Here is a 24,090-nt window from a genome sequence, read left to right as displayed (position 1 = left end):
TACCCCAAACCCTTTCACTACCCCAACCCCTATCACTACCCCAACCCCTACTTAACCATTCCCATCTCTCCTGTCACCATAACTACACTTTTAATAACCACCACTCTCTATTTCAACCACTATCCTATGCACAACGCTATAATTATTGCAAAGCGACTTGGACTAAGGCGCTATATACATCTATATAAAGTTAGATGTACATACATCGCTTATAGTTCATCAATATCCACACAGCCGAAGACCAAATAAGCCCGCAATGCGTACAATCTCGTTAGAAGCTAAGCAGGTATGGGCCCGCATAGCGCTTGGATGCGCTCAGCCACTTCCACCCCTACCTCCACCCCCCCACAAAATAACCCCACTACGGAGCCCTGCGCTGGAATCTGAGATTAAGTTCATCCGATCAGATGAGATCACATTTCCGACAGCATGACGGCGTAATTGTCACCACCCAAAGGCTTGAGCTGTAACCATGTGAATACTGCACAAGGATTCCTGGGCTAGGCGCGCCTGTTGTGTCGGTGCATTCACTATGCAGTCAAATGTATCAGCAACAGCCACGATCAATCCGCTGCTGGATGAAGGCCTTCGCACGCCGTGTCTTCCGCCAGGGGGCAGTGGGGGGGGGGGAGCTACTGAGGTCAGCCGTGGCTGGGAATGTGTATAGATGTGTGTAGGTGTATATATATACACAAAGGTATATATGTATGTGTGTGGGGAGCGGTGGTGTAGTGGTTAGCGCACTACGATACGAACCTGGCCACCCGAGTTCGATTCCCGTTCACGGCCAACACACAGCGACGATTATCCGGTCCTGGGCCTCACCCTAGGTCGACTCAGCCTCAAATCAGTACCTGGTGCGGTGCGTGAAAGCATCGCCACTGCGGAGACAAAGGCGTGGTGCTGGCCACCCACCCCCTCGTGTGCCGTTCTGGCCTTCATAGGTGCTCGCTAACAGCACTTGCCCCACAGTCTGTTTAGGCTATACGGGGGTGTTTGTTTGTCTTTGTTTGAACTGCTCGTGTGTATGTGCGCGCAATCCCTCGGGCGTCGGTGAAATGAGTATCATCCTTCGGGCGTCGGTAAAATGAGTATCAACAATTTAGTTTGAGGTCAGTCGAGAGAACAAAGTGGTCACTTTGTCACGCGCCGCCGTCGCCACCGTACCGTACGGGGCACTCGTTCGCTCTCGTAGAGAGACGACGAAGCACAGACGGAGGGGGGGTGAAGGAAACATCAGCCACGTGGCGAAGAGCCCTGTAAGCCGTTCGGCTCTTGACTCGGGTGCAACCGCAACAAACAAAAACATGAACAGGAAAACATCTTAAAGTGTCTACGCGCAACAGAAAAATCCAGGAAAAAACAGCAAAGTCTTCCATAAAAAAGCACCGCATATCAACGCTGTGTGCAAAAATCCCAGTGGGATGCAAGTCAAACAATAACAACCATAAGACAATTTAGATTAAAGTTATCCGTCTAACTCTGTACAACAACAAACACATATGGCTAATCCAAAACGTTTTCGTGTGTTCAGACGTTGTCACCCAAGCGAGTGTGTGTTGTGTACGCGCGGGAGGGAAAACCCGGAGATCCCGGAGCAAAGCCCACGCCTGCGAAGGGGAACAACACTCGACTCCGTACAGATGGAACGGGGCGGAGTGCACGCTTGCTGTCCCGCGCGTCTTCTGGCGAGGCAGAGTTACGGCTCACTGACGCCTTCCTGGGAGGGTTGTTTCATAACATTTGTGTGATCCACCCAACTCTCTCCACCACGGTGTTGGGTTACAGGCGTGCATAGCCACCGTCGCCCGCGAACAAAAAAAACGCTGGCCATGTGAGATCGACAGTACCACGGAATGGTTCACTGCCTCGAAACAGTAAGGCAGTTCGTCAACATTGGTTAAATCAGAATGTTAATTTATCCTGGAGAAATCCGTTAAGCTGTGAAGCGCTTTTTCACAGATGTCCAGTCGGGGCGTATCAGAAACTTACAAAAACAATCAATACAAAAAAACGATCGGAGTGCAAAGTATAGAGAACGTAAGCAAATCCCTAAAAAATAAATAAATGAACTACACTTTTTTCTTTTACCACGTAAAGCCCACAGCTATTATTTTTCAGAAGCGTCCTGGCCACAAATCATAGCTCAACGATGTGACTTATCGTGTGGAAATCTATAGCCGATTAGACAATGGGTGTCGAAACTGGTCCAGGGTCTGCTTGTGTTAAACCAATGCTGCTGAACGGATGGACTTACAGAAGGCCGTGTGGCCGCTGGGATGTAAAAAATACATATCAAATGTACACATCCCGTCAGCCACACATCCAAAATATGGGAACGAAGCGTCTGCGTATACATTCTAGAGGCGGAGGAGACTGTTTTTGTCATGCCCCCATGATTGCTTAGTTGTCATGATATTAATAATCACGTTTGAAATACAGAAACACCGAGACGCGGAGACGCCCTCTTCTCAACGGGCGCGACCTAAACCACAATGACTTCTGCCAGTAGCACCACGCCCAGTGAGTGTCCGTGTGTAATTCTCAAGCTCTCTACCCAACCAGGTGTGTAATCCTGAAGCTGTATGTATCCAACCAGGTGTGTAATCCATCAAGGGTGTGTGTAGCCCACCAGGTGTGTAATCCATCAGGGGTGTGTGTAGTCCACCAGGTGTGTAGTCCATCAGGTGTGTAATCTATCAAGGGTGTGTGTAGCCCACCAGGTGTGTAATCCACCAAGGGTGTGTGTAGTCCACCAGGTGTGTAATCCTCAAGCTGTGTGTAGCCCACCAGGTGTGTAATCCATCAAGGGTGTGTGTAGTCCACCAGGTGTGTAATCCACAAGCTGTGTGTAGTCCACCAGGTGTGTAATCCTCAAGCTGTGTGTAGCCCACCAGGTGTGTAATCCATCAAGGGTGCGTGTAGTCCACCAGGTGTGTAATCTATCAAGGGTGTGTGTAGTCCACCCGGTGTGTAATCCACCAAGGGTGTGTGTAGCCCACCAGGTGTGTAATCCACAAGCTGTGTGTAGTCCACCAGGTGTGTAATCCATCAAGGGTGTGTGTAGTCCACCAGGTGTGTAATCCAAAAGCTGTGTGATCCTCAAGCTGTTTGTAGCCCACCAGGTGTGTAATCCATCAAGGGTGTGTGTAGTCCACCAGGTGTGTAATCCACAAGCTGTGTGTAGTCCACCAGGTGTGTAATCCATCAAGGGTGTGTGTAGCCCACCAGGTGTGTAATCCATCAAGGGTGTGTGTAGTCCACCAGGTGTGTAATCCACCAAGGGTGTGTGTAGTCCACCAGGTGTGTAATCCTCAAGCTGTGTGTAGCCCACCAGGTGTGTAATCCATCAAGGGTGTGTGTAGTCCACCAGGTGTGTAATCCACAAGCTGTGTGTAGTCCACCAGGTGTGTAATCCTCAAGCTGTGTGTAGCCCACCAGGTGTGTAATCCATCAAGGGTGTGTGTAGTCCACCAGGTGTGTAATCCACAAGCTGTGTGTAGTCCACCAGGTGTGTAATCCACCAAGGGTGTGTGTAGTCCACCAGGTGTGTAATCCTCAAGCTGTGTGTAGCCCACCAGGTGTGTAATCCATCAAGGGTGTGTGTAGTCCACCAGGTGTCTAATCCATCAAGGGTGTGTGTAATCCACCAGGTGTGTAATCCATCAAGGGTGTGTGTAGTCCACCAGGTGTGTAATCCATCAGGGGTGTGTGTAGCCCACCAGGTGTGTAATCCACCAGGGGTGTGTGTAGCCCACCAGATGTGTAATCCACAAGCTGTGTGTAGCCCACCAGGTGTGTAATCCACCAAGGGTGTGTGTAGTCCACCAGGTGTGTAATCCATCAAGGGTGTGTAGTCCACCAGGTGTGTAATCCATCAAGGGTGTGTAGTCCACCAGGTGTGTAATCCATCAAGGGTGTGTGTAGTCCACCAGGTGTGTAATCCATCAGGGGTGTGTGTAGCCCACCATGTGTGTAATCCACCAGGGGGTGTGTAGCCCACCAGGTGTGTAATCCATCAAGGGTGTGTGTAGTCCACCAGGTGTGTAATCTATCAGGGGTGTGTGTAGCCCACCAGGTGTGTAATCCACCAGGGGTGTGTGTAGTCCACCAGGTGTGTAATCCACCAGGGGTGTGTGTAGTCCACCAGGTGTGTAATCCTCAAGCTGTGTGTAGCCCAGCAGGTGTGTGGGTAGCCCACCAGCCCATCAGGGCGTGTGTGTGTACCGGCGCATTCAATCCATGAGGAGCGTGCGAGATGTGTCTCTAGTTGCGCAAGTGGATGAAGCAGCAGGCGTTGTTGACTTTCGTTTGACTTTCGCGGCACACTCCACTGGAGACGAATTGGTTCACTGATTATGAGACCCGAATATTTGTAAGGGTTTAGCGCGAGACCCAACGCAAATGTAGAACTTCAGACTGACCTTGCCCTGAGTGAAACCATTTACTGCTCTTGGTCGTAATTCTTGAGTACCCCAAAATTTAGTTTTACGATTGTCTCGTTATGAGCAGAGACTCACCAATGGGTATGTGTGCCACATCTCAGTGATGGCCTTTCTACAACACTCTTAAGATTCACATCACACACCCGGCTACGAACCATGCCCCGGAACAAGGCTGACATCATCAGCACGCTAATCGGGGTTTTAACCCTGGATAGTGCTGGGTCAGGAGACCACCGTGCATAACAGGTGCTATAGGTTGCGGAGCCAACTTGTGAACCAGCAAAGGGCGGTGTAGCAACATCCTCTGCTGGGCTGTGTTTCAATGCTCCCACGTCGATGCTACCCACCTTTGCCAACCCGCTCTGACCAGCGTGGTGAATTATGGTTAAATACCCCCCCGCCACAGCCCCCGAGGACCAGCACGGAGTGAGGTAGGCTCTCATCCAGCAGTAGAGAAAAGGCTGTTCACGATATGCGCACTCGATGACCAGCCACATATGTTTAATATTCGCAATCGCAACATCCCTGGTGTGGATGGGCACTACTTAAATGACACGTTATTTAAATTACATGTAAATTAATTGCATTAGTAATTCGAAATTGTTATGTAAATTACGAAAATCAAAGTCATTGGTGATTGTATATGCATTACACGAGATACGGTTAATGTAATTATACTTCCTTCAGTAATTTGTAAGGTCTATGTATTTTACCCATCCTCTTAAATGCATCGAGATATGTATGTAATGCATCCGATAGGTTGTCCGCCGGGGAGATGGAGCGATGAAATTAGTCCGTGTGCAGGTGCTTGGATGGATCATGGATTATTGCATCGCAGCATCGCGAGTTTCTGGCGGCTTCGGCAGGCTTTCATCCATCGGTGGACTGACCATGGCTGATAGTGACGACGCATTATATACGTAAGCTCGCTTGGCGATTTAAGAAATAATGCTGTTACAGTATTTAATTGCTGCACTTTATTTATTTTGGTTTTTTTGCTTTTGTAATGTTGGTGACCCAGGTCACTCTCGCAACTTGGACTCATCCTGGTACCCGTGAGTCCTCGCCTGGTTACACAAATAAACTTGAAACCTGAATGTTGAGTTCAGTCGTAAACAGGTGCATGTGCGTCATCAGCCACGCGGGTGCCTCGAGGCTTGTTCACGGGTCCAACCACGAATCTCCTCGTGCCCAGGTTCCCCGTGAACTCGGACTCAGAGTGGACACGAACCCAGCTTACCAGGTTCCCAGGGTTCGATGTCACCCCATCCATATAGGGACAGGCGTGGGGTGGGGGCCGTGTCATCCGCCCCTCCTGCACCCGGGGCGAGTGAGTCACGCGCAGTCCGCGGTCTCCAAGAAGATGCGAGAGCTCTTCACTTTACCGCCCGCAAAACCGGTTCTGCGAGACGGGCCGAGGCCCCCGTCTCTAACAGAGGCCTCGCTTCATGCAGCGAGACAAACAAATCCGTGCTTCGTCGGTGGGCCCCGCAGTGATGCCAATCCCACGAGTCTAGATCTTAGGATGAGGGCATCGCCTCAGGTGTGATATTCAGCACATGGACTCACATCTGATATTCATCACATGTACTCAGATCTGATATTTATCACATGGACACAGATCTGATATTCAGCATATGTACTCACATCTGATATGTATCACATGGACTCAGATCTGATATTTATCACATGTACTCAGATCTGATATTCAGCATATGTACTCACATCTGATATTTATCACATGGACTCAGATCTGATATTTATCACATGGACTCAGAGCTGATATTCAGCATATGGACACAGATCTGATATTCAGCATATGTACTCACATTTGATATTTATCACATATACTCAGATCGGATATTCATCACATGGACACAGATCTGATATTCAGCATATGTACTCACATCTGATATTTATCACATGGACTCAGATCTGATATTCATCACATGGACACAGATCTGATATTCAGCATATGTACTCACCTGGCATTTATCACATGAACTCACATCTGATATTCATCACATGGACTCAGATCTAATATTCAGCATATGTACTCAGATCTGATATTTATCACATGGACACAAATCTGATTTTCTTCACATGGACTCAGATCTGATATTCATCACATGGATTCAGATCTGACATTATCACATGGACTCAGATCTGACATTTAGCACTTGGGTCCTTCGCGGGACCGTTTTTGCATCGCGAGACCGTGAAGGATGACGGTGACTTGTGGATGCCTTCATCCAGCAGTGGATTGAGTATGGCTACTGATGATGATCGACACGTGCTGCCTGCCAGGTGACCCAACAGCTGATCGAGACATTGGCTGTGCGTGTAGCTGGGTTGCTGTTCGCGCGCATTCCAGTCGAGCCGAATCACCAATTCAAGCCCCGCGAGTGATGTTATTTATCTGCGCAGTAAATAATGAATCAATGTTATCCCTCATCACGGGATTCAAACCCCGAACTTCTTCACTGGCTTAATCGTCCACTATGTACAGCGTTTAGTCCATCCACTACTGTATGTGTCTCTGTGTGAGTCTACGGGCCTCTGCGTTCGTCTTTTGGTATATGAGTCGATGGGTGTCTGCGAGTGTAAGGGTTCCTATTACATAGCGTAGCATTGTTTGCATAGCATAAACTCCGGTGAAAGGAATGAGGATTTAAATGTTCTCCCCCTGTCCAATCCCCCTCCCCCGCCCTTCCCGCCCGTGACCCCACGCGCAGCTGCACCGCCTGCACACTCGATAGCTGTGCTGTGACAAACCAACAGGCGAGGTCCGGCCGGACCTGGTTCAATCCCCCGGGCTGTGTGGTGGCCGCGCTGCCATGGGGATGCGCAGGGGCAGGGCTGTTGAGTGGTTGATGCACCCGAGTCCCCAGCTGTCGGAAGTATCTCTCTTGAGAGACAGAGAGTTTATTTTTTTGTTAGGGCAGACAGAGTCGTCTCCCGTGTGAGGTTGCTGTGTGATGAGTGACGGTTGAATTGACGCACGGACTCCACCCAGGCGGGCGCGGGGTGGTGGTGGTTGTTGTTGGTGGTGGTGGTGATGATGGATATGCGGTAGAGTTACCTGCTAACTAACTCACCCACCGCCCTCGCCATTGCCACCTCCTCCTTATCCTCACCAATCGTTATCACCATCATTGATTGGCACGGGCTACGGTGCGAGGGATGATGTTGTGATGTCCCCTCTTCGTACCCCGGTGCCTGGAGTCTCTAGCCCCGTGGGTTCCTAGCGCAGTTTAACCCCCCCTCTCCATCCCTCACCTCTCTCTTGCATCCACCAAACCCACCACCACTCCTTATCCTCCCCTCCCTCTCGAACTCGTCAATTCCGTCCCTCCGTCTTTTGCCTCCCTCCCTCCTCCCTCCCAGAGCCCCGCACCGCGCCCTAGCCCCAGGGCGTCGCGGGTCGCGCCTTTTAGCGCCCCCAAAACTCTCCCCGCGCCTCACTTGGCTCGCTCCTCCCTCCAGCGCAGGTTCCCCCGTGTACTCTCTTATATCTCCTCTCACCAAAGGCTCAAGCTCAAATACCGCACCGGATCGTCGTCGTCGCTACGCGGTCGAGGCAGGCGAGGTGCCCCAGGAATCACTCTGCACCCGGGTGGTGGTGGTGGGTGTCCGCGAAGTCCTGCGTGAAGAGTCCCACGGAGTTCCAGAGTCGCCGAGAGAGAAGGTTCCCTTTGGAGGTGGGGGAAGAGTCACTCGAAGGGAGAGAGACCATGGCCAGAGACGCGGCGCTCCTGCGGAGGATGGTGATGTTAGCGGTGTTGGCGGCGATGGCTGTGACGGTGTCTTCTCACGAGGTGAGCCCTTGTGTGTGTGTGTTGTGGGGAGCGGTGGTGTAGCGGTTAGCGCGCTGCGCTACGAACCTGGGGACTCGGGTTCGATTCCCGCTCACGGTCAACACCGGTGACGATTATCTGAAGCGGTCCTGGGCCTCCCCTAGGTCGACTCAGCCTCAAATGAGTACCTGGTGCGGTGTGTAAACATCGCCACTGGAGAGACAACGGCGGTCGGGCGTGGTGCTGGCCACTCACCCCCTCGTATACCGTTCCGGCCTTCATAGGTGCTCGCTAACAGGACTTGCCCCTACAGTCTGTTAAGGCTATACGGGGGGTCTTTGTATGTGTGGTGGACTTATTTCGCACCGTACGTAGCCAAAACCATGCTGCTTGGAGGTGCGGGCGAAGGACGGCAAATTAAACGCACAAAAAGGAGGCTTGTAAGAGGCTTCAAGAGTTCATCTCGGAGTTAATTCCAGAATTCCAGGTTAGGGCTCTTCCTGCTAGAAGGGTTGACAGTATCATCATCATCATTCCCACCGTGGTCGATAAAATAGGCGAATGAGGAACACGTCAACGGTGGTGGTCTTATAAATCTCGCTGGCTCTCGTCATGGGAATGTGGAATTTCCAGGGCCGCCTGTAGATACATTTCTGGAGACAAAGATCGCCTTTGTTGCCAGGTGCTGTTAGCAAGCACCTATTGATAGGCCTTTGTTACAATGTTTCGACAACTGCGCCACGGGTGCTCATTTAGTTGCGACACCGCTGGGACCAGTGTTCTTCACTTTCGATAAGTGTGTTGGGTTTCACAGCACGATGGTGTAGGCCAATCCGTTTCAAAGACAACAACACAAATATGATATTCTCAGAGCACATTTGTTTGCACGTTTTGCCACAAGCACCGCGCGTGGTTAACGCCTTGATCATCTTAACGGCTCCTGTTTTATTGCCAGGAAGGGTAAAACCTATTCTTGTTGTTTCATTTTTTAATACTGCCAAAAATGTCCCATCACCATCACATAGGATGATGATGGGGGGGGGGGGGGGTGTCAGGGGCCGCCGTAGAGCGTCACGTTCCACGGTTGGCGAATTACTTGGTTCACTGTTGACGGTGAGCTTATACTTTGTAACTTCAAATACTGTCATATACTTAGCCACCTACCTGCTGCCTACCAGTATATCTGCCCATATGCTCGCCTACCTATGCGGCTTTGCCTACGCATTCATCTCAGAATCTGCCAACTAACGTATCCACCTACTCCTCTGCCTATTTGCCTCCTTATTTACTTGCCTACCTGGTTGCCTACCTGGCTAAATGCCCATTAACTATCCACCTACCTATATTCTTAGCTCTTTCGGTAAAGTCACGTTGAAGGGAAACAAGAAATAATAAATATATATTATTTTATTGTTTCCCTTCAACGTGACTTTACCGGAAGAGCTAAGAATATGAATTACTGCAGTCACGAAAGCTTTAAATCAAAATATCCACCTACCTGTTCGGATGCAAACGCTGGTCATAGCTTTGCGCAAGTTTCCACTGTTTTCATAGCACCACAGTGGACGGTGATTTGTGCTATGTATTGCATTATACTGTATGTCGAACCAGAACACATCTCCATATATATAAGTTGTGATTATGTGTGTCTGTTCGAAATGTTTATGCAACAAACTTGAAATTTGCCATGTGGGTACTTTCCAAACTGTACACCATGCAAAAATTATAAAAATACACTTTTTTGTGTTTGGGGGGGGGGAGCTCAATAATGCATATTTGTTTTGCACGGCAAGTGAGCTGTGACGTCACATCTGTCATGTGACCCGCACACGTGGAAGCGTAACGCGTTGTAGTGTAGTGCTTAGCGCGCCGCGCTACGAACCCGGCGACCCGAGTTCGAATTCCCGCTCACGACCACCGCCGGTGACGATTATTTGAACCGGTCCTGGGCCTCCCCTCGGTGGACTCAGCCTCAAACTAGTAACTGGTGTGGTGTGTGAACATCGCCACTGGGGGGACAAAGGCGGCCGGGCGTCGTGAATCCAAGTCCCGGGCGAAGCCGGGTAGTAAAGCTCGTCTTACATAAGAGGGGTAATCGCCTGGAACAACCTGGCAGTTTACCAGCATTGTTGATTCAAGCAAGCCTGACGCTGTTGATGAGACGCTACATGTCGACGGCGGTTAACAGGTTTTGCTTGTTTTGACCGGAGGCCGCTGAAACAATGCATCCCCTGAAAGCGAACGGTCCATCGTTTCAAATATGACCACAGAATAGCACCAATGGTATTGTATTTATACACACGCACGGGTATAACATTGGGTGTTAGTGCTGCCGTCGGGCCAATGGGTTTCGTAATAATTCCTTTTTTATTATTAAATATCGTCAGAGGTTTGAGAGACATTTTGTTCTTGTTTCAGTTCGCGATGTTCGTAAGTGTTGAGCGCAAGACTCAAATCAGCGTAGGGCTGTAGGCTTCGCTTGCCGTCGGAGTGAAACAATCTACCCCCTGCCCGACATCTTTGCTGGCTCCAAATTCGAAACATTTCGTCGCTGGATTTGTTTGACTGTAAAGCATCGTCTGCACGATGCCTATGCCAAATATCAGGGTTCTAGCCCTTTCTGGTTGGAGCTTGCCTTGGTCGCAGAGTGGCGATCGTCGGCGTTCGATGATCTCTGCGGCCTGTGTTTGTCTTCGCCCCCCGACTCATTTCCAACATGAGACGTGTTGTGTAAATTCGCTCCCACCAGCTTGGACATAGCCTACCTACCTGCCTGCCTACCTGCCTGTCTGCCTATCCCACCATCCCACTCATCTGACAACCTACTAACCCACATATCTACGCATCGATTTACCAACCTACCAATCCACGTATCTCCTTACATACCAATCAATCTACTCATTAATCAACCAATCCCACTTACCTACCAACATACCTGCACACAATCTACCACTCTAGATTCCTACTACCTACCCAGTTACTTATCCACGTGTCTACTGATCTACCAACCTGCTTACCTACTTACTCACCTGCCAACCTACTTACCCACTTATCTAGCTATGTGTCCCCGTACCATTCAATCTACCTGCCTACCAACATGCCTACCTGCCTACCCACCGTATCACCAACCTTCTGATTGACTTTACCTCCCTACCTTCCGAAATTACATTGCTTTAGTTGTTCTGTAAGATGTCGGCGCACTTGCTGTGATGCTTTGTCAGTGTGTGTATAACTTAGTTCCTGTTTATTAACTTCTAAAAGTAACCATGGATGGGTACTTCGTGTAGACTCTGCAATGCGTGCATGCATTCACGAGCTAAGCATCGAGAGTGCCCGTGGCAATGCGACGACACAGAATCACCGTGCGAAGAGCAACTGTGATGTCTTCTTGGTTCTTTCGGTAAAGTCACGTAGAATTGAAATAAGATAATAAAAATAAAAAAATAATATAAAAAAAATTCTCACGACGTTTCGGCCACAACACAAGTAGCCTTCCTCAGGTGAAGAGACAGAACTGTCGGGAAGACAGCGCTTCAGTGAACACAGCGTCTTTTAAGCCATTCCGAGCATAGATGGACTCGTCCATCTGAACAAAGCTCGTCGCTTTCCGTGATGCTAACGTTGAAAAGAAAAAAGAAACCGCCACTTTTTCCGACATAGTTACATGCTAATCCCTCACACTAACATTATGCTAATCCCCCAGTTACATGCTAATTTCTGACTTTAACATCATGCTAATCCAACACATTAACACAGCTACTTCAATGCTAAATTATTCTGTTGATATGTAAACTCCTTCGTCAAGGCGCTCTGCTCCTCCCACCCAGCTTAAAAGACGCTGCCAAGCTTAGCAGTGTTCACTGAAGCGCTGTCTTCCCGGCAGTTCTGTCTCTTAACCTGAGCAAGGCTACTTGTGTTGTGGCCGAAACGTCGTGAGAATTTTTATTTTATTATGTTTTATTTTTATTATCTTATTTCAATTCTACGTGACTTTACCGAAAGAACCAAGAAGATGAATCCCTGCAGTCACGAAAGCTTTAAATCGAAATTTAACTGTGATGTCACTGCGAACAGCAAACTCAACGGCACCTGCTTGCCACTATATGTACCCACGTACTTACATATACAGCTATGCCTACTCATTCATCTACGAATCTTCCTGCCTATCCACCTACTCATCTACATATACGTCTCCTTTTTGCCTACCTGCCTCAATACCCCCTTGCCTATCCACCTACCAGTTCTGATGTCACCACTCTTCGTAGCTTTTCCCATTTGTTTCCACTGTTTTCATGGCTGCACGGTGCCAAGTGCAATCTCCAACCCTAAGTCAGTTGATCTGTCTGCTCCCCCTCTGTCCTGAATAAGGGCCATTGCGTGAAACCTCAGCATACAATATCATTTAGATAGATAAATCAACCTCCGTTCTGTATATCTGCACACAATATAAATATATACTGTATGTGTATTAGTCTAGTGGCCTGTTGGCCTTCTAAACTGTTTACGCCAACTGTGAACATGGTTCGTCCTTCTGGGGCTCAGCAGAATGCTACGTCCTCGATATGACAGCGTCTGCTTCGATGCAAAAGAAACCCTTGCACACCACCAGCTCATTCAGAGACGTAGTTGTGTGCACTCTAAAGTACACTTAACGATGATAGTGGCGAGTGGTTTTATTGTAGCGGTAGGCCTGCCAGTTTCGTTTTAATAAAGTAATACATAATGTACAGGCCTTGGTCAATCCGCTGCTGGACAGAGGAATCCCTATTACATGCCAGCCATAGGGGTGATAGATAATTTCGTGTGGCCAATGAGGAGCACATTTTGTGAATTCATTTCGAAAGTGATATTTATTTAGCCGTCTAATTGCTTTTGCCTGAGAGTTGGTAAATTGCAGATACAACGCACCCACCCACTCACCGTCTCCAAGTTTACAGTGAGGGAAAAAAGTATTTGATCCCCTGATGATTTTGTACGTTTGCCCACTGACAAAGAAATGATCAGTCTATAATTTTAATGGTAGGTTTATTTGAACAGTGAGAGACAGAATAACAACAAAAATCCAGAAAAACGCATGTCAAAATGACCAAAGAGCTCTCCAAGGATGTCAGGGACAAGATTGTAGACCTACACAAGGCTGGAATGGGCTACAAGACCATTGCCAAGCAGCTTGGTGAGAAGGTGACAACAGTTGGTGCGATTATTCGCAAATGGAAGAAACACAAAAGAACTATCAATCTCCCTCGGCCTGGGGCTCCATGCAAGATCTCACCTCGTGGAATTGCAATGATCATGAGAACGGTGAGGAATCAGCCCAGAACTACACGGGAGTATCTTGTCAATGATCTCAAGGCAGCTGGGACCATAGTCACCAAGAAAACAACTGGTAACACACTACGCCGTGAAGGACTGAAATCCTGCAGCGCCCGCAAGGTCCCCCTGCTCAAGAAAGCACATATACACGCCCGTCTGAAGTTTGCCAATGAACATCTGAATGATTCAGAGGACAACTGGGTGAAAGTTTTGTGGCCAGATGAGACCAAAATGGAGCTCTTTGGCATCAACTCAACTCGCCGTGTTTGGAGGAGGAGGAATGCTGCCTATGACCCCAAGAACACCATCCCCACCGTCAAACATGGAGGTGGAAACATTATGCTTTGGGGGTGTTTTTCTGCTAAGGGGACAGGACAACTTCACCGCATCAAAGGGACGATGGACGGGGCCATGTACCTTCAAATCTTGGGTGAGAACCTCCTTCCCTCAGCCAGGGCATTGAAAATGGGTCTTGGATGGGTATTGCAGCATGACAATGACCCAAAACACACGGCCAAGGCAACAAAGGAGTGGCTCAAGAAGAAGCACATTAAGGTCCTGGAGTGGCCTAGCCAGTCTCCAGACCTTAATCCCATAGAAAATCTGTGGAGGCAGCTGAAGAACCACAGCAAGAAAATTCGAAAAATATTCTTGCTCTGGTTTTCACACCTGATGATGATTGCTTGTGTTGCAGTCGAAACGTCGTGATAGTTTTATTGTCTTATATTTTTATTATTTTATTATTTCCCTTCTACGTGGTGACTTTACCGAAAGAACCAAGAATATGAATCCCTGCAGTCACGAAAGCTTTAAATCAAAAATCATGGGCGTTGTTTGACCATACTCAGGACCGGTTCGGATATCTCTGCACAACGATGATAACTGTGGTCAGGAATTATAAACTTGGGTCACCGGGTTCACAGCGCGGTGCACTAACCACTGCACCACTGCTCCACCCCCAGATTTACTCAAATGACTGACAAAGTGAATAAAAAAAAAGGAAATACAAATCTGTTTCTTCCGACCTCCAGGCCTTTCCGGGTTATTGTGCTGGGGCACGCCGATACAGCTAGGAGTCATCAATAGGCGTCAGTCATTGTGTCCCTGTTCTCGTAGCAGATATTTTAAAGCTTTTAACATCAAACTCCTGTACCGTAAAGTGTCTCTTGTTATAGTCTGAAAAACGGAACGATTACTTTGAGGGGTCTAAATTCCCTGAAGCAAGTCTTGACCTTGAAGCATCTGATTATGTATTGGCTATATGTGTGTACATTTATTGCGTGTACCTGTGTATGTGTCGACTCAGCCTCAAATGAGTACCTGGTGTGGTGTGTAAACATCGCCACTGGGGAGACAAAGGCGGTCGGGCGCGTGTTGTGCCGGCCCCCATAGGTGCTCTCTCACAGCACTTGCCCCAACAGTCCATTCAGGCTACACAGGAGATCTTTGTCTTCTACATTTGTTATGGCGAGTAGTAGCGCAATGGGTAGTGCACTGCGCTATGAACCCAGCCACCCAAGTTGGATTCCCAGCCACGGCTAACAGTGGCGATTATATTAACCAGTCATGGGCCTCCCCAATTTCGACTCAACCTTAAAGAGTACCAGGCGCCAAGCGTGTAAACGTCAGCTCTGGTTCTGGCCACACTACCACCTCGTGGACAGTTTTGGCTTTAAGAGGCGCTCGCTCACAACACTGGCCCCAACGGCAACACAAATCCCTCCCCTATAGCCTTTACGAGGCTATATGGGGAATCTTTGTATTTGTATGCATAGTATGTGTGCGTGTACTGTACGTGGGTTTTTTTTTTCTCGGAGAGTGCTGGCAATGAATCCAAATGTTTGCGTTTGATTCCTGGCACGTGACACAAGAACCTGACGTTGAATCAGCAATAGATGAGTACCACTCGCAGTGTGTAATGAGTAGAATGGCAACATTGGGAAGAAAAAGGCGGCCGACCCGTCTTGTGCCATGCTGGTCTTAATTGGTGGTCACAAACAGGGGCGGAGCCAGGATTTTCAGCCCGGGGTGACATTCAACAAATGTTAATTTCAAGAATGATTAGAGAGTCAGGCTGTTGAACTAGACACCATCGGTTGGCGACACACTCTGACAATGCAGTTGCACGGAGTCTGCCAGACCGAGTGTTGTACACTTATACGCAGAATGTTTCAGATTTTCGATTTTTTTTATTTTTTTTCGGGGGTGACAATTGTCTACCCTGTCACCCCCTGGCTCCGCCCCTGGTCACAAACAACCCTTAATCCACATTGTTGGGTTAAGTGTGGTCACTTACAACACTTAACCCAACAGTCTGTTACACCGCGCCTGAATCTCTGTTCCAATAATTGACATCAATGATTGAGATTCATAAATTTGAATGAAAACAAAGAGAGTTGGCAGTGGGAAATGCAGAGTGGCCCCATTTTTACCAATCACCCTGGAGCCAGTGCACAACAACGATAATCATAAAAAAAACTCCCAATCATTTATTCAGGAAAGCGTCACTGAGCCTCCAGAGTTGTTTTTTTGTTGTTGTCAGGAGGTTCCTGCTCACATTGGGTTTGGCATTGCGTGGCAGGGAAACCAGAGAGCCCATGGGGAAAATCCAACAGGCATGGGAGAGGTGGGGGACATTCAGCACTGCCATCTCCTGACCATGCCTCTCAGCCCCGCGCTTGCGGCCCCCGATAAACCCGAGCGGCAGTAATCCATCCAAGTACTAACCAGGCTCAACAACTGCTCGGCTTGCGGATTGCGACGAGATCGCAGTGTTGTGGTCGTAGGCGTAAGAGGGTCTCTGATTGAATCTCCCGTGTCACTCGCTAATTACGTCAGCTCAAGTTTAAAGAGAATACTCACTGGAAGTTGTGTTTTTTTTTACAAGCGCCCGATGCAGGTCAGTCAACCCAAAACACCTGCTTCTGTCCCGTGTGACCTTTACACCGAACCTTCACCAACCCCACGTGGCCTTGAACTTGCATGCACCTAGCTGGGCACAAGCTCAGCGGCCACTTTTCTTAATCGTGGGCCTCTCGTGCAGGGAATTAAATTGGAGCCTCCTCGCTGCCGGTCCGATTTTCCCCCTCTTCCTTCGTAGCCCGATTCCTTGGGCCCCCTCTGGCCCGTGCGGCCTGGTGCAGTTGCACCGCCTGCACCACTCAATGGCCACGCCACGGGGCTGGCCCCTTGTGCGCACCGCGGTGAAACGCGGGCGTTGTGGTAAACCGTGCAGCCAACCGGCAGCTTCGACTGCGGAGGTACAGTGAGGGAAAAAAAGTATTTGATTGCCAACAAGGGTTTTTGCCACCAAGTACTAAGTTATGTTTTGCAGAGGAGTCAAATACTTCTTTCCCTCATTAAAATGCAAATCAATTTATAGCATTTTTGACATGCGTTTTTCTGGATTTTTGTTGTTGTTATTCTGTCTCTCACTGTTCAAATAAACCTACCATTATAATTATAGACTGATCATTTCTGTGTCAGTGGGCAAACGTACAAAATGAGCAGGGGATCAAATACTTTTTTTCCCTCACTGTAAGCCTGCACCTGCCGGGGTGTTGAATAATTTAATGCTGAGCTGACCTAGATGAGTACAATTTATGTACCACGTGTTGTTTGTTAGCTGTATAGAATACCTTTCCCAATGAGCATTATTTATTATCATCATGATTCACAGCCATGAACTATCCACCGCTGGATGTCTCCATAGAATGATTCCCATAGGCTTGTCACAAAGTGGTGCATAGTTTATCGAGCTAATGGAGGTGATGGTGTCAGTCGACCCCCCCCCCCCATCTCTAAATTAATTCAGACCTAGCTAATTAAATGTATTTAATGAAGCACCTGCCAGTAAATTGAAAGTGTTTTTTGTAATTTGTCAGTGGTGATATCTGAACTCGCCCTTTACCAACCTCACTGACCAGCATGGTGAAGTATGGTCTAACAACCCGAGATGGCATGGAGAGGTCTTCAGAAGTGGCTTAAGATGTATAATAATAAAACGTTATTTATCCAGGAAAGCCACATCGAGTCCATAAACCCATTTGCAGGAGGGTCCTGCTACGTTTTGGTTTTCTATTTGTAAGATGTTCTCAGCCAATTAATGATGAGCGTAGTAGTAATAGGTTTTTACCCTTTTATCTGGCACCAAAACTGACACCTTTATACAAGGGATCATTTCTAGATTTGAAGCTTTCGTGACTGCAAGGATCCATACTCTTTGGTTCTATTCGGTAAAGTCACGTTGTTTTGTTTTTTTACCTACGTGTCTTTAACGAATAGAACCAAAGAACAAGGGATCATGTTTGCAATAACCACAACACAAGCAGTCAAAATGCAAACGATGATCGTCGATCATCTGGTCCAACACCAATGGAGACTAGGCTCTAAGAAAAGCCGTCTCGGGTGTGGACCAATCAATTTCAAGGACAGTGCATATCATTATCAGAGTTGTCTCTTTTTGTTTGCGCTTTTGACTGCTTGTGTTGTGGTTATTGCAAACATGATCCCTTGATCTTCTTTGGTTCTTTCGGTAAAGTCACGTAGAATGAGAATGTCCTCCAGACAGTCTCGTCCCTTCACCTGATGAAGGCCGCTTGTGTTGTGGCCGAAACGTCGTGAGAATATTATTGTTTTTTATTTTATCAATTTATTATTTTATTCTCATTCTACGTGACTTTACCGAAAGAACCAAAGAAGATGATCCCTTGTATAAAGGTGTCAGTTTTGGTGCCAGATAAAGGGGTAAAAACCTATTACTATATCTTGCTACTGGCAAAGGAGGTCTCGTAATGTAAATGATGAGCGTGTTTATGATTCACGTGGGGCGGAAACCGAAGAGTGCCTGGAGAAACCCCACGTGCAGAAGAGGGGGGGGGGGGGTTCACACTCTGTACAGATGGGAACAGATGGAGATACACACTCTGCACAGATGGGAACAGATGGAGATTCGTCCTCCCTTTGCTGTACCACCCTCTAGTGGCGAGCCGCCGGGGTATGGCACGGCCTCGACGCCCACGGGAAGGGAGTTTCACGGCATTCGTGTAATCCACCAACCCTGAAAAGCATCGATTTCAAAACAATAACAATCGAGCAATCCAATGTACGTTACGGGTTTTGTTCTGTTTTTTTTACTTAGTTCACAGTGGCTTGTGCATCCACAGCCTTCGTCTCAGAGCTTTGGCTGTATACGCCGTGGGGCACCGATTTTTAATGAAAACATAAACTGGTTTGTTTTCACGACTCAGGGGTAATCAAACACGTCACAGGTTGTGCCCATCGTTATTGCCCAATGTTAGCTCATCCTTGTGCGAGTTGCAAAGACAAAGATTCCCCGTATAGCCCTAACAGACTCGGGGCAAGTGCAGTTAGCAAGCACCTATGAAGGCCAGCACGGTACACAAAGGGGTAGGTGGCCAGCACCACGCCCGACCGCCTTTGTCACACCAGGTACTCATTCCAGGCCGACATAGGGAGGCCCAGGACCAGTTCAGATAATCATCACTGGTGTTCGTGGCCATGACTACTGGATATCTGTGAAAAAGAGCTTTATAGCTCATCGGATTCCTCCAGTATAAATGCATAGTCTGACGATTCTGACTGAACTCCGATCACCAGGTTCGTAGAGCATCACCACGACAACTATTCTAACAGCCCCCCATCCACCCCAAAACATGCGCGCACACACACACACTGTCGTACACCGCAGTGCGGCCAGACCTTCACTTGGAAGTGCTGTTAGCGAGCCTGAATGGCGCATGAGGACGTAGGTGTGGCTTGACAGCACACCCGATAGCATTTTCTCTTCACCCACCCCCGTGTCAACCCAATGGGAGGCCTAAGACAGGGCCACAGATATCACTCGCCACTGAACTCTGGCACAGGGACACACGTCAGCATGAGGCTTGTAACAGGGTGCGCATCACCAATAGCCAAACTTGATAGGTTCAAAGAAAATAACAAAAAAGAACAAAAGAAAACTTCGACGTTCCGATCGCAACACATAGCGGTCATCTTCGGGAAGACAAACAAAAAGACGACCGCTTGTGTTGTGATCGAAAAGTCGTAGTTTTTAAATTATTATTATGATTTGTTATTTTCTTTGAACCTATCTACGTGACTTTACCGAAAGACCCAAGAATATGAATAGCCAAACTCACCAGCAATGCGTCCCGATTTCATCGGAACTCGGAAGCTAAGTAGGCTCGAACTTGGATTCGTGCTTGCATGGGTCGGCCAACATGAATGGAACGGGTTGTCATAGGCTGCTGTGTTAGAGAAACTTGAGTAGAATCCATTGTTGTACTGTGTTATGCTGTAACGTCTGTGCACCCCCACTTTCAACAAACCCACACTGATCAGCACACGACAACCAACCATGCGTGGGAGAGCTTTAATCCAGCGGTAGATTAACAGAGGGCTGCACATTATTTAATGCATTTTAAAATATATATAAATATAGTCACAAATTTGTATATACGTCACTACATGTGTACCCAGTAAGCGTGTAATGTTGGGCTAAGCATTGGGTTAACGTTGGGCAAGCATTGGATTAACGTTGGGCAAACATTGAGTTAACGTTGGGCAAACATTGAATTAACGTTGGGCAAACATTGAATTAACGTTGGGAAAACATTGTATTAACGTTGGGAAAACATTGGGTTAACGTTGGGCAAACATTGGGTTAACGTTGGAAAAACATTGGGTTAACGTTGGGAAAACATTGGGTTAACGTTGGAAAAACATTGGGTTAACGTTGGGAAAACATTGGGTTAACGTTGGGAAAACATTGGGTTAACGTTGGGCAAACATTAAGTTAACGTTGGGCACATTGGGTTAACGTTGGGCAAACATTGGATTAACGTTGGGCAAACATTGGATTAACGTTGGGCAAACATTGAGTTAACGTTGGGCAAACATTGGGTTGACGTTGGGAAAACATTGGGTTAACGTTGGACAAACATTGGGTTAACGTTGGGAAAACGTTGGGTTAACGTTGGGTCAACGTCGGTGCAATGGTTCCAACCACATGCCAACGTTGGCCCAACGTTGCACGATAAAATGTCGGGTTGCGCGTCGCGACGTCATTGCCGAACAACACGTAGCCTGACACCGCGGCGGTGAGAGAGGTTTTACATTTCGTTGTTTGTGTTTAATGTGGCGGTGTACTTGACCGTGCGTCTACTCCCCCCCCCCTGCTCTCATCGCACCCTGCATTCCCCGTGCCAGCTCCTCGCACACCTGGGCCAGGCCCGGGCCCGCAGGGAGTGGAACGCGCCGCCCATCGCCGTAACCGAGGGGCCCACGGGCCCCTACCCCAAATACCTCACCTCGGTATGCACGCACACACACACACGCCATATATATCTCACCTCGGTACGCACGCACACACACACACGCCATATATATCTCACCTCGGTACGCACGCACACACACACGCCATATATATCTCACCTCGGTACGCACACACACACGCCATATATACCTCACCTCGGTAGTCACAGACACACACACACACACGCTATATATATCTCACCTCGGTATGCACGCACACACACACACACGCCATATATATCTCACCTTGGTACGCACGCACACACACACACCAAATACCTCACCTCGTTAGTCACAGACACACACACATGCCACATATACCTCGCCTCAGTACACACGCACACATGCACACATGCCATATATATCTCATCTCGGCACAAACACATGCCAAATACCTTGCCTACGCACACAATGTATACCCTCGGTACGCACACAAACACACCATAAACCATACACTGTGGCACGCCTGGCCGTAGCAGAGCACACCACAGCACACAAACACTGTACACGCCATACACACCTCGTGACACCGCAACAACACCACACAAGCACGTCACCTCTGCACGGAACACAACAGTGTTCCTTACCACCTGATACACCACACCACTACTTGCACCTCGCTCTACATTGACCATCAGTGTCTCCCCTGCCACCAGTAGTGGATGAAAGCGGGGGGGGGGGGGGGGGCTGGGGCAATGCCTCTTTCCATCCCCTCTTTCTAGATGTGCCTCTGGTAACTGCCCTGTGAATCTTCCACTGAATTTGGGGGGGGGGTGGGGGAGAGGCTCATGTTGGCCGTTGGAACAACGTTGGGACGAACGTTGGAACGACGTTGGATGAACGTCGAATGAACGTCGGTACAACATTCGACGAACATTTCCAACCACGTCAGGTGCCAACGCTGGCTCAACATTGTGTATTTACCGGCACTGCTCTTAATTATAGGGGGCAGGGGCCCTTCAATGCTTTCCCCCATATAATCTCCTCTGCCCCCCCACTTCTGCACCGCCAGGTGATCACGGACAATGAGAAGCTGATGAAGGTGACGTACCGCATCTCGGGCGAGGGCACCGACCTCGAGCCGCGCAACTGCTTCTCCATCGACGAGGTCACGGGGAAGATCTTCCAGAACAAGGAGCTGGACCGCGAGGAGCGGTGGTCCTATAAGGTGCGGGCTTCTAGCGCCATGGACAGCCGTGTCCACATAGGCGTCACCCATAGGTTTCCCCACAGGTGTGCCCATAGGTGTCGCCATAGGTTCCTGTTGGCATTGTCAGCTAGAGCAGGAGTAGCGGTATCGGTTGCGGCAACATGAGGGTTATTTGTGAAATCATTCATCATCATCATCGGCAGCATCACCACCAGCAGCGGTAGTTGCACCACCATCACGATCAGCAGTGCGCGCGTTGCGACGATGATGATGTCCTTGTCCTCGCCGCCCCGCGCCCGCCCTGTCACCACGCACAGCTCAATGTGCAGGCGTACGACGACAAAGGCCAGGCGCTGGAGCAGCCCCTCGAGTTCGTCATCGTGGTGAAGGACATCAACGATAACGCGCCCGAGTTCTCGTCGTCCAACATCAAGGGGTCGGTGCAGGAAGGCGTTCCCGTCGGCGCCTTCGTCATGCAGATATCCGGCACCGACAGGGACCAGGCCGGCACGGACGCGAGCGCCATCGCCTACCGCATCGTGTCTCAGAGCCCCGCCAACGCCTTCACCGTTGACCGCAAGACCGGAGTGGTGCGCACCACCAGCTTGCTGGACCGCGAGGTGAGGGGGGGGGGGCGCTGCCCATCGCACGCGCGGAGGCCGGGGTTTCAGGAGTCGATCGGTCAAATGGCACCGGGCTGTAAGGCGTCGAAGTGGCTGCCTTGCCAGAGAATGGCTGGTACAGCAAGCGGAGGCGAGATGTTAACTGCCATGCCTGGTATACAGGAGGTCGTGGGTTCGATCCCGAACCCTGATGCCTGTATATTTGGAGTTTGCGTGTCTCTCTCCCTGTGGTCGCGTGGATTTTTCTCCGGATCCTCCGGTTTTTCCCTCCACATTTAGAAACACAGTTAAGAGTTTTTGGTTGCTCTACATTTACACGCGATAAGCCACTTCGTTAAGCTATCATTAATGACCAGTTCACTCAGTGGGCCTTACCTGGTAAAATGAAAAAAAAGTTTAGTTTTTAGTTTAGTTATTATCGCCATAATTATTGCACTTGTTTACACAGAAAAGCCTCGCTGAGTCTCAAGCCTTCGTGTTATTTTCGAGGGGGAGCGATGCTGCCACGCGTAACCCCAACCGAGAAATTTGTGGATACATTTTCATATCTCGACCACGGCCCGGAAAACACAATGACCTACACTGGCAAATGACATCACAGGATCTTTAACGTCCACCGTGAAGCAGATGGCATGTAATCTCGTGGCAAATGCCTCTGCAGTAATCACCAGGAATAACAAGGGCGGCTGACTAATTTGCAAATACATTTTCAGCATTGGGATGTTCGGCCCAATACCAGTTGTGTTGTGTATGTTTCTATTTATTATTTTTGGATTATTTTCCTTCTGTATGCGGATTGCACATGGTGGTCTTCTCCGGGTACTCTGGTTTTCCTCCCACATGTATAGACGACACTCTTTAGAGTTGGCCACTTATTTCTATATAGGACCATGGAGCTTAGGAACGTTTTGTGTCCGGTACTGGCTGTCTTCTCCACTTGTCTGTGGTTTCCCGCACCTCTGAAATCATTTTTTCTCTCAACTGAATGAAAACTGCGTGCATTGCACATTCTAAATTACAGACAAACGAGTTAGGCTCCAGAGGTCTGTTGTAAGTCGATTTGTTCTTAAGTCCAACTTTACTCCTGCGTCTCTTAATCCGGAGACTATGGCCACTGGTGACCGCCGGGGGGATGTCTTCTTGGCAGACGGTGACCTCGTACAGCTTGGTGGTGGAGGCGTCCGACAATAACGGCGACGGCTCGGGGTTGTCCAGCACGACGGCCGTCACGATCGCCGTGGGGGACATCAACGACAACCCGCCCATCTTCTCCGAGAACATGGTAAGGGGCGGCGGCAGTGTCGCCTGACGGGAGGCCCAGCAAAAGCCGACGAGCTGAGCGTGGGCGCTGCGGTGGCAAGGAGATGTTAACTCCTTCGCCTGGTACGCAGGAGGTCGTGGGTTGAATCCAGACCCTGACGCCTGCT

The 24,090-nt window shown here is 48.9% G+C and overlaps 1 protein-coding gene across 1 annotated transcript in view; it reads left to right on the top strand.

Moving 5' to 3' along the window:
* Positions 1-7,452: 7,452 nt before the first annotated feature.
* The window catches only part of LOC116945848 (B-cadherin-like), a 31,805-nt gene continuing 15,167 nt past the window's right edge, over positions 7,453-24,090 (top strand). The window contains exons 1-5 of the mRNA XM_032960455.2: positions 7,453-8,263; positions 20,786-20,890; positions 21,903-22,058; positions 22,358-22,660; positions 23,811-23,945. Coding sequence (XP_032816346.2) covers positions 8,180-8,263; positions 20,786-20,890; positions 21,903-22,058; positions 22,358-22,660; positions 23,811-23,945 — 783 coding nt within the window. The 5' untranslated portion in view covers positions 7,453-8,179. The remainder of the gene's footprint in view (positions 8,264-20,785; positions 20,891-21,902; positions 22,059-22,357; positions 22,661-23,810; positions 23,946-24,090) is intronic.

The sequence above is a fragment of the Petromyzon marinus genome, chromosome 25 (genome assembly GCF_048934315.1).
Source record: "Petromyzon marinus isolate PM22_M1 ecotype Great Lakes invasive population chromosome 25, UKy_Petmar_22M1.pri1.0, whole genome shotgun sequence".
In the NCBI taxonomy this organism is placed as follows: domain Eukaryota; kingdom Metazoa; phylum Chordata; class Hyperoartia; order Petromyzontiformes; family Petromyzontidae; genus Petromyzon; species Petromyzon marinus.
This window is presented reverse-complemented; position numbering and strand designations above follow the sequence as displayed.